Consider the following 14,941-nt stretch of genomic DNA (forward strand, 5'->3'; position numbering starts at 1 on the left):
AAGAGAAGACAACTGAAGTCAATTAGCTCAAAACTCAATGTAATATGATTAGAGCTTTATGAATCAAGATAGTCTAATGTAGTTATATGTTCAGGCTAGAGGAACATCTATCTTGTATTCACTTGTAAATTTCATTTGGAATCTGGAAAATGTTAAATATAATCCACAACTTTTCTCGCTATTTACTTTGCATTAGTGTTTATATCTTTTTCTTATTTGTTAGTTGAGTTATCCTCTAGGTATTTGTTGTTATTGTCTAACAAGCAAATAGGGGGAGATTGAAAGGCATATGTCATAGCCTATTCGTTTATTCAAGGATTTAACTCAACTCAAATAAGAATATAATAAGTAAATAGTGGATCTATCGTCAGAGAGATCTCACAAAGTAACATCTGTCAAAGGATAAAGAAACATTGTTCATCTGCAAACTTGAAGATTCACTGGAAGAAGTTCAAGAATTTGATCATGCCTCAGTGATATAAATCAAGATCGTGGATTTAATCAAGTGACAGAGATCTCGTCAGGGTATCATTTATTACAAGGATTTAATCAGAGTATCAAAGTCAAGACATGAAGAAATGTCACAGAAGTTAGTCACTCATGAACCAGACAGTACATCGAGTGTCAGCATTGAAGTGACGGAATTGATTCATAAGTCTCAGTGATTTTCAGAAGATTGTCAGAAGAATGGATGCTGCTCAGGGTTAGTATTAATTCTCTAATAATTAATTAAGTCATATAATTTAATTAAGAAAATAAATTATATCTGCAAAGATTAATTTATTGATTAATTGAATTAAATTGATTAATTAATTTAGAATTAATATTGAGGATTTACAAGATTTTAATTGGTTTAAAATCTGCTTAAATTCAAAACAAGACAATTCATTTGAACTAGTATGACAATCGGTATGACAATTGATAGTCATACCGAAAGTCATGCCAATACATTTAATTGTCTTATTAGAATTTCTGTTTAGATTAAAATCTGTTATTAATTCAGCAAGACAATTTATTTGAACTAATATGACAATCGGTATGACAATCAATAGTCATACCGAAAGTCTTGCTAGTTCATTTTGATTGTCTTGCTAGTTGTAAATATTGTCATACCGAAAGTCTTGCTGGCCAAAGAGATTGTCATGCCAGTACATTTTTCAGTTCGGTGTTTTGATAAAAGCAGCAGAAGACCTTTATTGATCAACACTTACAGAATCCAATCAAACAGAACTCACAAGAGAAAAAGGAGCAGAAAACAAAAGCATAACATTTTATTTTTCATCTGCTTTTCTTCAAGATTAAATTTCTAGATTGTAAAGTTAAATCCAATCAACTAGAAATATTTATCTTGTTCTTGTGTATCAATCAAGCGGATTAAAATCCCTAGAACTTAATCTCAAATCGCATTTAGCATTTGATCTTTTAATTACAAAAATAGAAAAAGTTCATGTCGAATTTATTCTAGATTTGTAATAATTGATTTGAGATTAATCCCTTGTAACCGATACCGTAGTTGTAACACCTTTCAAGTTTAATAAAAGTTTTATTTAACTTGAATTTTGTTTCACAATTTTATTCCGCATTTTATTCGATTAAACGGTATTGTTTGCATTCAACCCCCCTTCTACAAACAAATTGGGACCTAACAACTATAACCTTTCATCTCCTAAAGTAGTAAGGAAACTTGAGTTCTCGTCACCCACTAAAATTGAATCAGAAGAAGTAGAATTTCCACCTATAGTCTTGTATGTCTCACTCAAAGGCTGTTGTTACCCCGCACGTTTCGCTGAACCCTCATGCATAGTCTTACCTCAAGTAACCGCGAATAGTTTTGAAATCAAACATCACAACATTAGCATGTTAACTAGAATTGCTGGGGTAGAGGGATAGAAGCCATATCTTTTCATTTGAGAATTTAAGGAAGTTTGTGCTTTACAAAAACTCCAACAACTTAGTGAAGACTCAATTAGGCTCCGACTTATTAACTTTACTTTAAAAGAAGAGGCTAAACAATGGTTGTATAGTCAACATGTTAATTCTATTTCCACGTGGGAGGGATTTGTGTCTATCTTTCTTAAAAAAAAAATTCCAAACCTTAAGGAAAACAGACTTAGGAATGAAATCAGCCAATTTCAACAAAATCGAAATAAGTCTTTTTGGAAATATTTTGATAGATTTAAAAAGTTTTTGTCTAAGTGTCCTCAACATGGTATAGAAAAATGGATAATTTGTAAAATCCTTTATGAATCCTTAGACAGTCAAACCACTACTTTGTTAGAGTCTATGTGTCAAGGTAATTTATGTATAAAAATGAGGAAGAAGCTTGAAAATATTTTGAGGAGTTAGCTGGAAAAATAATGTTGTGAGAGTCAACTAGAGAACCTAATTTGGAACCTGAAAGATCTAAGGGTTTACACGTAGTTGGTATTCTATTACAACCGAAGCTAAGTTAGCTACACTCACTAAACGTCTAGAAGCCTTATAAACCAACTATGTGTCTTCTCAATTTTTTATCTGTGCAAACTGCAGTTCTCCTAATCATGTGATCGACAGTTGCCTTGAAATTGAACAAATCAATGCCATGTTTCAACCTAGAGTTAGGAATGATTCATATGCACCCATATACAATCCTGGTTAGAAGAATTACCCAAATTTCTCATGGAACCAAGGTCAATACAATCAGTTTAATCAAAATTCTCAACCTGCTTTTCAAAAGCCCAATCCTGGTCCATACTCAGCTCAAAATCCCAATTCATATCCTCCTCAAACCCTTGGTCATTATCCTAACTCAGTCCCCTTGAATCCTCCTGATTTTAATGAATCTGATAAGTGATTTAATTCCTTAGAGAAGAGTATTGAGGTGTTATTGAAATCTCAAGCTAATCTAACTCAATCTCAACAATCTTTCATGCAAACTCTGACCCAAGATAGACAGTTAACCCAAGATAAAATAGTTGATCCGCTGACTAAAGTGGTTGAGCATGATGTAGTCCTTAAGTCGAGGTTGGGGATGAGAGTGTTAACTCATCATGATTCATCAACAGCGGGAACCCAATACACCTGAGAGGAGATCCCTCGAAGTGTATTCAATATGGTAATAACAATTTGTAAGGATGAATTGGTAGTACCTCTATCATATGCATTTAGATACTTAAGTATCTGAGTTTATCCCATGTAAACCTTAAGAGGAACTTGAACTGCTAGTTAACAAGAGTTTTAATAAACTCTGATGGAAACAATTTTGGATCAGAATTTGATAAATACTGATGGACCTTATACTGTGTCAGGATTTATAAACTCTGAATCGGGTCAAGTCGTAAGACGAGATGTTGGCAGTACATCTTTGGAGATGAACGGCTAAGCGAATGCAATTGTGAGGTCGCAATTAGAGGAAAAGGGTTCTTGAAGCATTCGACTAACAGGATCGAGAAACGATCATAACGTCTCAAATTCGTGGATCTGCACTATAGCTTTTTGACTTGTCATCGTCTATGGAATGTGGTTACACCAATCAAATAGAGATTCAAGGTGAAACATTCCATATATATCCGATAACCATCGAAGTAGGGGATTTATGAGAGTTCAAACCCGAAAGGGTACCGACTCTGAAAAGCAAGTCGTGATGGATTGTTAGAAAATGGAAAGTTTGATTCATGTTTAAGACATGTTCTTGATGTAATTTCCTAAAATTAATTATTGGAGGTTGTTTTTGGTAATGAGGACTTAAACTTTCATGTTTGGATCTAAGTCATTTTCTTAGTGTAATCCATATAGAAATTGAGGTGAACTTAGTAGCTTGAAATGAGTTTGTGGGTTTTGTCCCACATTGATTAAGTAAAGAGATGTGTAGTGCTTTATATAGTACCATGTGCAAGAGTAGTATACCAACTACTAAGGCATGTTGGTGTGCATGGTGTTATGGTGTGCTTCGCGCGCACACACACAAGCGCGCCAGAGCCGCCTCGCAACGCCATGAAACGACTCGAGTCGGGTCGAAGGGCTAATGTCTCGGCGTCTTGCGTACGTGAAGCGACCCGGGCGAGGAATTTTACTGCTTATTTAATTAAAATATATACTGACTAATTATATTATTTTAATATGAATATTGAATCTGTGTAACAGGGAATATCAGAAATTATAAACTCTGATTTGTTGGAATACTAACATGATTTACTGAGTCTGACAGATCCTGACGCTCGTCAGGATTTGCTGAGACTGTCAGATCCTGACGCTGGTCGTCAGGATTTGCTTAAGCTGTCAGATCCTGACACTAGTCAGGATTTGCTTAAGCTGATAAATCCTGATGTCTGGTCAGGATTTGCTGAGACAAATACTGATGGGCTGGATCACGATTTGCTGTGGTTAATCATGATGGGCTGACTATTATGTTTATAATTCTGAGATATTCTATTAAATGCATATTAAGTCTGAATATTTATTTTAATTAATGTAATATCTTCAGTTACGTTTTGTTTTGTATTATATACAAAACTAAAACGTTTGGAAAATATATACTGCTATCACATACTTGTGAAATCCTAACTGATATCTCTCTCTTTCTCTCCTCCGTAATTTCAAATTAGCATAGGTTTTTCTGGCGAACTGAGATCAGGTAGCTTTACGTAACTGTGGACGTATTGCTCTGTAATGTTGTATTCTGAGAGTGATATTGTTGCACCCAACACAGCGTAGTGTTAAATTATTACCCAACAGCTCCTTCATATGCTATCTCAAGTGTAGCAGGAGAAGATTTCGAAGGTTTGTATTGCTCTTTAGGGCATCTGGGGTGGAGGAATAAGAGAGTATGTGAAGGAAATATTGTTAGTGCTGAAGTAGCTATGGACAACTACTTTAATCACACAGAGGAATGGAAAATAGAGTGGGTCACAAACAAGAGTAGGGCTCAGAATTGTCAAAAACAAGATAAAAGACTGGTGCATAAGTGGAAGCCTCCTAATCCAGTTATTCTGAAAATAAACATAAATGCTTCTTTTCGTTTAGTTTCAAAAAAAATCACTATTGGTATGGTGCTTAGGAACCATGAATGGAAGTTTTTAGCCGGCAGGTGTTTCGAGTCTGCAGCAACAGTTCTTGAAGGCGAAGCCATTGCAACTCGCGAAGCTCTCTCTCTTAATTTAGAATACTTTAAACGATTTTTATATGAAGCGCTATAAGCACACAATAATAAATTAAGGGTCAAGTTAACACCTTTACTTAAAATGATTTTTTTATGTTGTCATGAGTACACAATATTAAGTTAGGTGTCAAGTTAAAGCCATGTAAAATCAAAAAAGCGTTTAATAATTGGTATTTGAAGGTCATATAGGTATAATTAGAATAGATACGCAACAGCTCACGATAATATAAAGGCAAGTTCCTAGTTGAGGCATAAATTCTCGCCGAGGTACCTTATGCGTTTCCAAATACAAGAAATTGACACAGTTCTCGTAAAGAAAGCATATTCTCAAACTCAAAGGATTGATGCGCATTCAGCTTATTCAAAGTTCAGCACAAACTTGCTTGTGTGTGTATCTAAATTACGAGTAGTCTCTGTTTCATCTGGTAAGCTCAAACACAGCAACATAGGCAGATTAACACGTACGAACACATAATGCAGCATCAATCATTTTAATTAAAAATATGGCACAGTTGCTTCTGTTTATATATGTTATCATCTGTAACATGGACATGTACATATAGCGAGTACTACATTATAGAATCAGTCACTGTGAAGACTCTTATCTTTCCCTCCTTTGTCGTCTTTGTCCAAGGGCTTAAGCAAACCATAAGTGATTCCCATAGCAATCCACCCTCCAAGTAGAACTCTTATAGCAGACAACCTTATGGATGAACCACCAAGAAATGCTCCGATTACTCCAAACAAAGCCAGTGCTGCTGAAGCTACTATCACTATAACTATGGGCCTGATGGCGTTGTCATGAACAAGAAGTGCTGCCAACAAGGGGAAAAAAGAGCCACAGAGAAATGAAACAGCTGATGCAGTTGCAGCCTTGAACGGATTTGGCAGTCTTTCATTTCTGTCATTAAACATCTCTGGCCCGTCCAATGTACTTTTTCTTGCATCTGACATCACTATTTTCATCATTGGGGATTGTGCAGATGACAGAACATGCGAATAAGTTGGATTAGGTGTCGGGCTTTTAGAAGGGTGAGCCATAGAGGGTGACATTATGAATTCATTAGATTTATATACTTCTGCAGATAAATTTGCTATAGGATTGACTTGGATCCTGACATCTCCGTTATGTTTCTCTTCTGGCTCACATTTCTCAATCACTGAGCTCTCAATATCCCTCTGGGTTGACACTGAAACAAACTCCCCAACAGCCATGCTACAAGCACCTGCAATAGCGCCAGCTAAACCAGATAGCACCATAGACCACTGATCCTCTTTTGCTGCACCAACGCCAAGCATTAGGGATGTAGTTGAAAGTAATCCATCGTTTGCCCCAAGCACAGCTGCGCGTATCCATTGACCTCGTTGCAGGCGCTTCAAGCTCTCTGCTGTTTCATTCACAACAGAAAGCTTGTGTTGGGGAGAAGGCATTTCTAATCAACAGAGTATACAAGAGTGTGGTTTTCCAACTTTAGACACGCTCAATCTATATAATACTACCACAGTTCATATTGTCTCGGACTCAATTAAAAAAGACTTTCATGAATACGGTACCTTGGTAAATTACAAACCAGGACGTTGAAGTAGAGAGAATATATGAGAAGCCAAGACTATGTTTCTCCTTACTTTTGGAAAAAAAACATTAGTGATCTGACTGAATAACAAGAATTTTAGATCCTGTGTTCTTGTCTTTTTCAGGCTCAGTTGTTTCTTGTTTACATACAAGTAGCTTCTACTACATATATGTAATGACACACATAGATAGTATGCGTGTGTGTTGGTGGTCTATTATTCTATCAGTATAGGAGTGTCCTATTTTAGAAACACTATGCCATCTGAGGCGCTATTCCAGTCTCAGAAAAATCATATAGCCTCGACCCATATATTATACTAAGACAATCATACTGCCTAAATATGATTTCTTGCCTCTGTATATTCTATAATTTACTTATATAAATGTAGAAAAGAGAAGTCCCAAATTTGGCACTGTTCGTTTATTACACATAGTTTCTTTGTGACATAGATATACTTTTGAATATGTATAGCGAAGAAAGTAGTAGAATTCAAGATTAGTCATTGTGAAGACTCTTATCCTTTCCTCCCTTATCATCTTTGTCCCAAGGCTTTAGCAGACCATAAGTGATTCCCATAGCAATCCACCCTCCAAGTAGAACTCTTATAGCAGACAACCTTATGGACGAACCGCCAAGAAAAGCTCCGAGTACTCCAAACAAAGCTAATGCTACGGATGCTACTACCACTACAACTATGTTCCTAACAACATTATCATGAACAAGCATAGCAGCCAACAAGGGAAAAAACGAACCACACAGAAATGACACAGCTGAGGCAGCTGCAGCCTTGTACGGATTTGGCAGTTTTTCATTTCTGTCATCAAACTTCAGCTCTGGCTCGTCCACCGTACTTATTTTTGCATCCGACATTACTATTTTCATCATCGGGGATCGTGCAGGCGACAGAAATTGCGAATAATTTGGATGTGATGTTGGAGTTCTTGGAGGATGATTCATTGATGGTGACATCGTGAACACATTAAGTTTAGTTTCCTCTAACAATGGATTTGCGATGGGAGTGACTTGAATCTTGACATCTCCATCATGTTTCTCTTCTGTGTTACATTCATCATTCACTGAGCCCTCGATATCCCTTTGAGTTGAGACAGAAACGAACTCCCCAACAGCCATGCTACAAGCACCTGCAATAGCTCCAGCTAAACCAGACAGCACCATAGACCACTGATCCTCTTTAGCTGCGCCAACGCCAAGCATTAGTGATGTAGTTGAAAGTAGTCCGTCGTTTGCCCCAAGTACAGCTGCGCGTATCCACTGACCTCGTTGCAGACGCTTCAAGCTTTCTGCTGCTTTATCCACAACAGAGAGCTTGTGGTCACCACAAGTCTCAATTGTTCGGGCAGAATTCATTTTTTATCAATGGAGTAAAGAGGAGTGTGGCTTTCCAACTTTAGACACACTCCATCTATATAATACTACTCCATTGTTTATCCTCCCAAACAACGTGATTCCATGAAAGAGACCTTCTCTTAGGTGGTACCGTGGAAGATTACAAACCAGGACGTTGAAGTAGAGAGAATATATGAGAAGCCAAGACTCTCTATATTCTTAATTTTGAAAGAGAACATGTTTTTGACTAAATAACAGTACTAAAAATTTAGATCTCTATTCTGCATCCTTGTCTTGTTCAGGCTAGGATGATTCTTGTTAGGATTCTACATACATGTGGTTCTTAGATATATGTGTTTATTATTCTATTAATATAGAAGTGTCCTATTACAGAAACATTAAACTTTCTGGAGAACTTACATAAGACCTGAAGCTAGTTTTAAACAAATACTGTACAATGCAATAGATATAGCGATAGTATCTAGGTACTTCCCCGCCTTGGTACATTCCATATTTTATCTAAAGATGCATGAAAAGAAAAAACAAGTCATAGACTCTCAGAAACTCCTACTGTTACAATAATATGTTGTAACGATGAGCTGACAGCAAATCAACTCAAGAATTCTTTAAAATAACAGGACTAAGCAGAGGTTTCTTTTCTTGAATTTGAGGACCTGATGATCATCACACAAAACCACATTCGCCAACATATTACTTGTCGACAAAAAATATATATTGAGAAGCTAGGTTAGGTCATTGTTTGGAAAAATATTGATTGGTGATACAAGACTCAGACTGCAGATGCTTTAGAAATGCTCTTACGAAGTATGGCCTTATTGTGCAATCTTATACCTTGGATAGTTGATGGAAAGGTATCTACCAGGTATGAAAAGGTATCTACCAGGCTAGAGCCATGCAAGTATCATCTCATGTTGACAAATATTTTTTTATCATTTACTTAGTTAAGTTTCAAGTGGAAAAAGAAATGTACATCTATTTAAAATTTAGTGCACAGCCTAGAAGGTAGGAACCTGCAAGAACTAAAATATTTTCGATTACTATAAGCACTTGTATACTGATTGTGAAGGAACATTTCACACTTTGGAGAATATTAACTTGTTTTACATGATCAAAATCAGCTTTTACACGGATTTTAGAACAAGACATACAAAACTATATTGTGATTCACTCTAGCGATACCCATCCCTGCGGTCTTGTTCCTCTGCCTCCTTATTTGCAGCTTCAACAGATTTATACCACAAGAATCCCTGTGTAAAAAATTAGGTCAGTACAAGTGCCTGATATGTATAACTAGATAGTAGATATAGGATCAGTGTTGCAAATATGTATATCAAAGTCCTGAGCTCCGAACCATACAAACTAATTCTGGATATTCTTTATAAATATCATTGTCAACAAGTCATTTCTTTCTTTCACTAATCACAAAGCTTTACTAGCTATAAAACTTAGTTATCCATAGGGGTGTGTAACACTGTCAAGCCCAAGCTTGGCTTTGGCTAAAAAATTCAGAGCACGCTTGGGCCAGGATGTATAAGTTCAAAATTCGGTTCGACCAAATCTCGGTAAACTCACCCGGATCGAATTAGTTTTAGTAAATAATACGCTCGAATTGACTCAAACTCGAACCTCCTAAGTCAATAACCCAACACCCTCAACTGAGCTTGGCTACGTTAGACATCTAAAACTCAAACAATCATGAATTATGAACTTATATAGTTATCAAACGGGTATAATATAATTTAATAACTATAACTAAAACAACAAAGACATCAAGAAGGATCAAGAGCTTTATAAAATTCAATAGTAGTGTAGTAGCATCAATATTTACAGAATGCCAATTCGTTTAACAAATCTTCAACTAAGCTTATCATATCGAATTATCGGAATCATAGAAAGGAGATACTTACAGAAGTGGGGATGCCAGTAATTGCAAAGAACCCAAGAATTGGAGCATAAAAAATGCTATCTGTACCCAACACTCCAAACACAGGTTTCTGATTAATATACTCAAAAACAGACCCAATCTGCACCAACCCACATAACATTTCATTAATATACCAATAGCCCCACATACACAAAAAGATTACAAGAGCTAAAAAAATCTTACAGCAGCAATAGCAGTAATAGCAGAAGCCAGCAAGTAAACATAAAATGGCAATTCAAAAGATGAAGAAGTTTGCTGTTGGGCTTCATTTCTGGCCCAAGGAGGTGGCTCTTCTGAATCAGGTTTAGCCCATGAAGGAATGGGTTGGTCTTCTTGTTCGGATTTTTTTGCAGATCCTTCTGTAACAGCTACTACTGACAATCTATTCTTTCTTTGCTTCTTCAAGTAAGTTGATGTTTGAATGTGGGGTTTGATGTATCCACAAAATGGGTTGTGAATTGTTGAATCATTCAAGATTAGTGTTTTTGCATTTGATTTGCAGAGAGATAATGAGGATAAGGAAGCCATTATATACATGTGTGTTTTGCATAAAATTTGGGAAGTTCACTCAATATATGGAAGCTTAGAAACTACTGGTTCACGTTCACCCACCAAAATTTATTTTCTTCTTTTAGTTTTAAATCCAGTTTTTTTTAACCTCACGAATAATCGATTGCGGAACGTCCGATTGTGTAAACCAGGGAGAGCGTGGGCCGGTTCGGCTCGGTTTTCGTATGAAATCGGAACCGCAATCATATATTTTCGGTTTTTAAAATCGAAAACCGCAATCGCTGGTTTGAATTTGGTTTCGGTTTCAGTTTCAAAAAATCCGGTTCGATTATAATTTGTTCGGTTACAAAACCGACAAATATAAAATTAAATAATATTATATTTAATATTATTTATGTCAAGTTTTTATTTAACAAAGAGTCTTGGCGCATCTTAGTATATTTTCCCCAAGGTTAGTAGTAGATGTGCATCACCCAGAAAAGAACAGAATAGAAGAGGAAGGAACTGGAAAATTGAACCATGTTCCTTATTTAATAGAGCTTATACACTTGGTTGTTGGCAGCAAGATATCTAGTGATTCATAATTCATTACATGAATTGTTAAAGTAGAAAGAAACATGAATTCTTTAAGCAGACTAAGTAAATAACACCGTAAGTGTTTTTTACCTATTAAATAGTGATAAAAAATGCATCTACAATCAAAGGTAATTTACAAAATTTACAAAATTAGTAAACATACAACTCACAAAATTCATAAATGATCTATAAATTATATATGTAAAATATAATATTAATTTATTAATATTACTAACCGGTTCGGTTCAGTTTTTATCGGTTCGGTTGGAACACATAACCGGAACCGAGCCATTTAAATCGGTTCAGTTTTTTATATTTCGGTTTCGGTTTCGGATCTGTTTTACTCGGCTCGGTTTTCTCCGGTTTTTATCGGTTTCGGTTCGGTTTCGGTTTTAATTCGATTTTTTTGCTCAGCCCTACTGTAAACTATAAAATAGTTTTCAATCCAGTTTTTTAACCAGTTGAATAGTCAATTGTGTAACGTCCGATTGTGTAAACTATACAGTAGTGACGAATAATGTTGGAGGTACAAAAACAGATATAAAATATTATTATCAAATGACTTGACATAACTGATGCGATATTATGAAATAATTAGTATGAAAACCCGTGCAAGATACGGGTCATGTTCTAGTATAAATTTTAAAGTTCTGAGATATTGCGGTGTATGCGATATTCTGTTAAACTTTAGCTATGTCGTTACCTGATTACTAATTGATTGAAATTCTTTTGAGTTGCAGAATGAGTAGAATATTTGGCATGTGAGAGATTTATCCAAAAAAATTCACACTTAACTTTGTTATGAATGTATAAAGGACCATGATGGGGATGATTTCTATACTGTTGAGGAACTTGAAAAGATGAACAACAAATTCATGGCTTTTATGGCTAAGAAATTTTCCAACATGAGATTAAAAAGGAATGTCATTTAAGTTTAGGAGTAGAGTTGCTGATATTGGAAGTGATTACAAAGAAAATGGGTCCAGATTTGTAAAGAAGACTGGCTACAAAACTAGAAGTGTGGATAGGTATAAGTTAAAATATTTTAATTGTAATGAACTTGATAATTGTTATTCCCAGTGGACTAACAATGAGATTTACAGAAGGGGGGTTGAATGTAAATCTCAAAACTTTTTCAAGTTTTGAGCAATTTGTAAGACTAAGTGTTTGAGTGATCAAATGTGTATGAATTGCTTGGAGCTGATGCAGACAGATATATATTCAAACACAAATATAATGAACACAAAGCACTTAAAAACTTTTCTGGTGGATTTGTTGTTCCACCAGAGATGTGTTATTTCAGAAAATCTGTGATTCAAAATTAAATCACAGCTGCTTCCTAGTACAAACTAGATGATTTTCTCTCTTGATATTTCTAAACAGCTCAGGGAAAATTCGCTTCTAATTACTAGCTACTACTTGGTTTATATAACACCAAGTTTACAAGTGAAGACAAAGATAAAGTACAATAAGACAATAGTTCTCCACTTGTTTCTGTTCCATTTTTATCCAGTGTAATATGGAATTATCTGTTGACTTTCCATTATGAACCAGACTAAAAACGGCTGCTTTTTCTGCTGTTCCTGAAATAGGCTACCACATCTCTGTCAATCCATGTGCCTCTGTCAGCTTTGTTAACTGTCACTATCAACTGCTATGAGACTGAGCATCCGTTGAAGCTTTCATCCGTTGATGACTTTATTCGTTGATGCTCTAGCAGTGCATCCGTTGATGGCTTTATCCGTTGATGCTCTAGCAGTTGAAGCTTTATCCGTTGAAGCACTTATCCGTTGATGGATATTATCCGTTGAAGCATTAGAGACATCCGTTGAAGCTTAGTTTCTTATCCGTTGAAGGTCTTCAATATCCGTTGACACTTATTCACTTATACAAAATTACAAGGCATGAAATATTTACAATTAGCCCTCCTATTTGTACATCCATTAGTAGTCAACATGATTGATTATCTCCTAACAATATCTAAGAATTACAGCTTGAAATCAGAGAGTGAGATGTGCTACAATACCAAACTTATTGCTAAGTAAGGCTACTCCTTCAACGGATAGCCAAGATGGTCTTATCCGTTGAGGCTACAAATACTAGATTTCTACTTAAGTGTTTTGCTGAACTTATCATCAAACTAATACACATATTCCTAACAATCTCCCCCTATTTATGTCTACTAGAACTGTAGGCATAAATTTGGGTTTAGCTTGATGATAACAAAACACTTAACAAATATATAAACTATAACAAAGCAGAAATTCAAAAGTGCTACAAAAGTGTATATGCTGAGATGAAATTGAAGAAATACATTGTTTCCAAGGGTGCTCCTTTAGCCTGAGCAAATTACTTTCTTTTCCTTTGATCCCTGGTTTTCTTTCCTAGCCTCCTGTCATTCTCCTCTATTTGAAGTTGAAGTTGTCTGTAGAATTCAGCTTCATCTTCTTCATTGATATCTAACTTAGATTGCATATCCTTGAGAGTTTCATTACTGGCAATCTTTAGCTGATCTTCAATTCTGAAAAATCTTCTGACTCCTTTGTTGTCTCTGAACTCCATCAACCAATGAGGTGATTTGTGAATTGTAATACCTCTCTCTTGAATGAGTAAAGTTCTAGGCAAGGCATTGGGCTCCCTCCAAGTTTTTCTTATGTTGGCAATCTTGTTGAGAATCTCAGTCCTGGCAGTTCTGGTAAAGCCAGAATCCTTATGTATGGCTGAGTAGACTCTAATCAAGGTAGAGTAGCCTTCATTCAGAATTCTGTGAAGAGGCCATGTTCTTTCCCCAGCTCCTTTGTATTTGAACACTAGTCTTTCTGGTAGCTGTCTGTAGGCAGCTATTCCCCTTACATCCTCCAGCTCATCCAGATAGAGTTCAATATCTGAAAATTCTTTTATGTCACAGATGTGAACATAATCATCTTTAGAGGTTTGAGTTTTAAGCTTAGGCTTCTGTGTGAATTTAATTGAGGCTTTAGAGGGTGTTGATTTGATTCTTCTTTTCTGCTTCTTTGATGATGGAGAAGAGGTTAGGAAGGTGGGCAATTTGATGGTGTCCCAATCAATTGGTTCCTCCTTGGGAATGATTGTTTCACCATGAATGTTCATGAAGGGGTCAGGTACAATGGGTTCGGGAATAGAGGGTAGTGGTTTGGATATTGATTGGGTTTCTTCAGTCTTATCTACCTTCTTTCTCTTTGCATTGACCTTCTTTCTTTTCCCTTTCTGCCATTCTTCCTTACTTCTTTCCTCCATCTCAGTACCAACCATGTCCCCCATAGCTTCATCTTCACCTTTGTCTTCAATTTCTTTCTGTTCTTCAGCCTGACTTGACTTTAGCTGTTTTTCAAGCTTTGCTTGTGCTCTTTTGCCAGCCTTTAGCTGTTTGGCTTCTTCCCTCTTGGCTATTGAGAATTTGGGATGTCCTTGCATCACACATATGCTCTTTCCCTCTCTGAAGATAATAGCCATGTTTCTCCTTACAGCCTCATCCATGGTCTCTTTGAGATATGCAATACTTCTTCCTAAAAGCTTGTCCTCATCAGCTTTCGGAAGAGGAAAATCCACCTCTTTTAGAGGATTCTTTGTAGAGTCCTTATTGGATCTGTTGTTGGGCTTGAGAACCATAGGTTGCAGATCTTTGGAAGAAGTTTCTCCATCCTTATGCCTCCCTACTGGCTTGAGTTCCATAATAATTGATTCCACTTTTGTGCTATGCTTCACAGATTGTGATTGTGAAGTTGTAGAACCAAATATTAGTTGCATCTTTTCATCAATCTTCTTTCTTTGCTCTTTGACTTGCAATTCAGCTGCTGCTATCTGGATTAGATCAATTCCTTAGCTTTCCTT

At 36.1% G+C, this 14,941-nt stretch overlaps 3 protein-coding genes across 3 annotated transcripts; all 3 read right to left on the bottom strand.

Annotated features, from left to right (window-relative positions):
* Positions 1-5,415: 5,415 nt before the first annotated feature.
* LOC141716938 (vacuolar iron transporter homolog 2.1-like) lies at positions 5,416-6,940 on the bottom strand. Its single transcript, XM_074519090.1, has one exon. It carries the CDS (start codon positions 6,566-6,568, stop codon positions 5,720-5,722), a length of 849 nt encoding a protein of 282 aa, XP_074375191.1. The 5' UTR covers positions 6,569-6,940; the 3' UTR covers positions 5,416-5,719.
* Positions 6,941-7,157: 217 nt separating this feature from the next.
* Positions 7,158-8,355, bottom strand: LOC141716939 (vacuolar iron transporter homolog 2.1-like). Its single transcript, XM_074519091.1, has one exon. It carries the CDS (start codon positions 8,077-8,079, stop codon positions 7,207-7,209), a length of 873 nt encoding a protein of 290 aa, XP_074375192.1. The 5' UTR covers positions 8,080-8,355; the 3' UTR covers positions 7,158-7,206.
* A 735-nt stretch (positions 8,356-9,090) lies between these two features.
* LOC141720399 (uncharacterized) lies at positions 9,091-10,598 on the bottom strand. Its single transcript, XM_074522789.1, has 3 exons — positions 10,187-10,598; positions 9,987-10,103; positions 9,091-9,326 (listed from the first exon to the last, which is right to left on the bottom strand). The coding sequence occupies exons 1-3, from the start codon at positions 10,538-10,540 to the stop codon at positions 9,249-9,251; spliced, it is 549 nt and encodes a 182-aa protein (XP_074378890.1). The 5' UTR covers positions 10,541-10,598; the 3' UTR covers positions 9,091-9,248.
* Between the last annotated feature and the right edge of the window lie 4,343 nt (positions 10,599-14,941).

Source organism: Apium graveolens, chromosome 4, assembly GCF_009905375.1.
Source record: "Apium graveolens cultivar Ventura chromosome 4, ASM990537v1, whole genome shotgun sequence".
NCBI classification, from domain to species: domain Eukaryota; kingdom Viridiplantae; phylum Streptophyta; class Magnoliopsida; order Apiales; family Apiaceae; genus Apium; species Apium graveolens.

Bases quoted from the DNA above. Each gene is read 5' to 3' on its own strand.
- LOC141716938 (XM_074519090.1), bottom strand. From the start codon at position 6,568: ATGCCTTCTCCCCAACACAAGCTTTCTGTTGTGAATGAAACAGCAGAG.
- LOC141720399 (XM_074522789.1), bottom strand. From the start codon at position 10,540: ATGTATATAATGGCTTCCTTATCCTCATTATCTCTCTGCAAATCAAAT. The intron at 10,104-10,186 runs GTAAGATTTTTT...GGGTTGGTGCAG, and splicing joins CTATTACTGCTATTGCTGCT to ATTGGGTCTGTTTTTGAGTA. The intron at 9,327-9,986 runs GTAAGTATCTCC...TTTTTTACACAG, and splicing joins TTACTGGCATCCCCACTTCT to GGATTCTTGTGGTATAAATC.
- LOC141716939 (XM_074519091.1), bottom strand. From the start codon at position 8,079: ATGAATTCTGCCCGAACAATTGAGACTTGTGGTGACCACAAGCTCTCT.